General features: G+C 48.3%; 1 protein-coding gene across 1 annotated transcript; it reads left to right on the top strand.

The window, feature by feature from the left end:
* The first annotated feature begins 365 nt into the window (after window positions 1–365).
* Olfr370 (olfactory receptor 370) lies at window positions 366–1,461 on the top strand. Its single transcript, NM_146270.2, has one exon. The coding sequence runs from the start codon at window positions 419–421 to the stop codon at window positions 1,361–1,363; it is 945 nt and encodes a 314-aa protein (NP_666382.2). The 5' UTR covers window positions 366–418; the 3' UTR covers window positions 1,364–1,461.

Genomic DNA, 1,461 nt, shown 5'->3' on the forward strand with positions numbered 1-1,461 from the left:
TGGCTCAGCACACTGTCTGCTCTGCCTGAGGTCCTGACTTCAACTCTCAGCAGCCACAGGGTGGCTCACAACCATCTGTATTGGGATCCAATGCTCTCTTCTGGTATGCAGGTGTGCATGCAGATAGAGAACTCATATGTAAAATAAATAATTTTTTAAGTACAATTCAGTCAGGAATTTAAGAACTTTGGGGCTGTGTGTTACCAGAACTACTGCGGAGACAACGTCTGATGTACGACAGCTTGATCTGGAATTCTCGTTTCTTGGACAAACAGGAAGGAGGAGAAATGGCAAGTTTAGCAGGAGGGTCTGGGAGCACATGCTGTACGGCTGTCAATCTCCTGTGCTTCTCGAGTGTGTAAGGATTTCCTCAGTGCCCTCTCCCCATCTGGGGCTGATCTCTGATGACAGAGCCTCCATGGAGTGTGTAAATGACACTGTGGTCAGAGAATTTGTCTTCCTTGGCTTCTCGTCTCTGGCTGAGCTGCAGCTGCTACTCTTTGCCATCTTCCTGTCCCTCTATTTGTTCACTCTGAGCACCAACGCTGTAATTGTTTCCACCATTGTGCTAGACAGAGCCCTTCATACGCCCATGTACTTCTTCCTTTCTGTCCTGTCCTGTTCTGAGACCTGCTACACCTTCGTCATTGTGCCCAAGATGCTGGTTGACTTGCTGGCGCGGAAGAAGAGCATCTCTTTCCTCGGCTGCGCCATCCAAATGTTCACCTTCCTCTTCCTCGGCTGTTCTCATTCCTTCCTGCTGGCAGCCATGGGTTATGATCGATACGTGGCCATTTGCCACCCTCTGCGCTACACGGTGCTCATGGGGCACAGGGTATGCGTGGGGCTAGTAGCTGCTGCGTGTGTCTGTGGCTTCACTGTGGCACAGGTAATCACATCCCTGGTGTTTCGTCTACCCTTCCGCTCTTCCAATCAACTCCACCACTTTTTCTGTGACATCTCCCCTGTTCTCCAGTTGGCATCTCACCACCCTCACTCCACTCAGATCACCATCTTCCTGCTTTGCGCGCTGGTCTTGGTTATCCCTCTCTTCTTGATCCTGGTATCATATATTCACATCATTTCTACCATCCTCCAATTCCCTTCCACGCTGGGCAGGTACAAAGCGTTTTCCACCTGTGCCTCTCACCTCATTGTTGTCATAGTGCACTATGGATGTGCCTCTTTTATCTACCTAAGGCCCAAGTCCAGCTACTCTTCCAGCCAGGATGCGCTGATATCAGTATCCTACACTATCCTAACTCCGTTATTCAATCCAGTCATCTACAGCTTAAGAAACAAAGACTTCAAATCAGCTCTTCATAGGGTAATAGGAAGAACAGTTACCCTAAGACAACACTGATCTGTAGAACACTTTTTATATCTCAAATAACTAAGAATAACGGACTCGGAGGGAAATTCTGAACATGGAAATAACTAAGCAATTGAGTGCCATGGTCA

Source organism: Mus musculus, chromosome 8, assembly GCF_000001635.26.
Source record: "Mus musculus strain C57BL/6J chromosome 8, GRCm38.p6 C57BL/6J".
Lineage (NCBI taxonomy): Eukaryota > Metazoa > Chordata > Mammalia > Rodentia > Muridae > Mus > Mus musculus.

Excerpts from the sequence above, each read along its gene's own strand:
- Olfr370 (NM_146270.2), top strand. The coding sequence starts at position 419 with ATGGAGTGTGTAAATGACACTGTGGTCAGAGAATTTGTCTTCCTTGGC.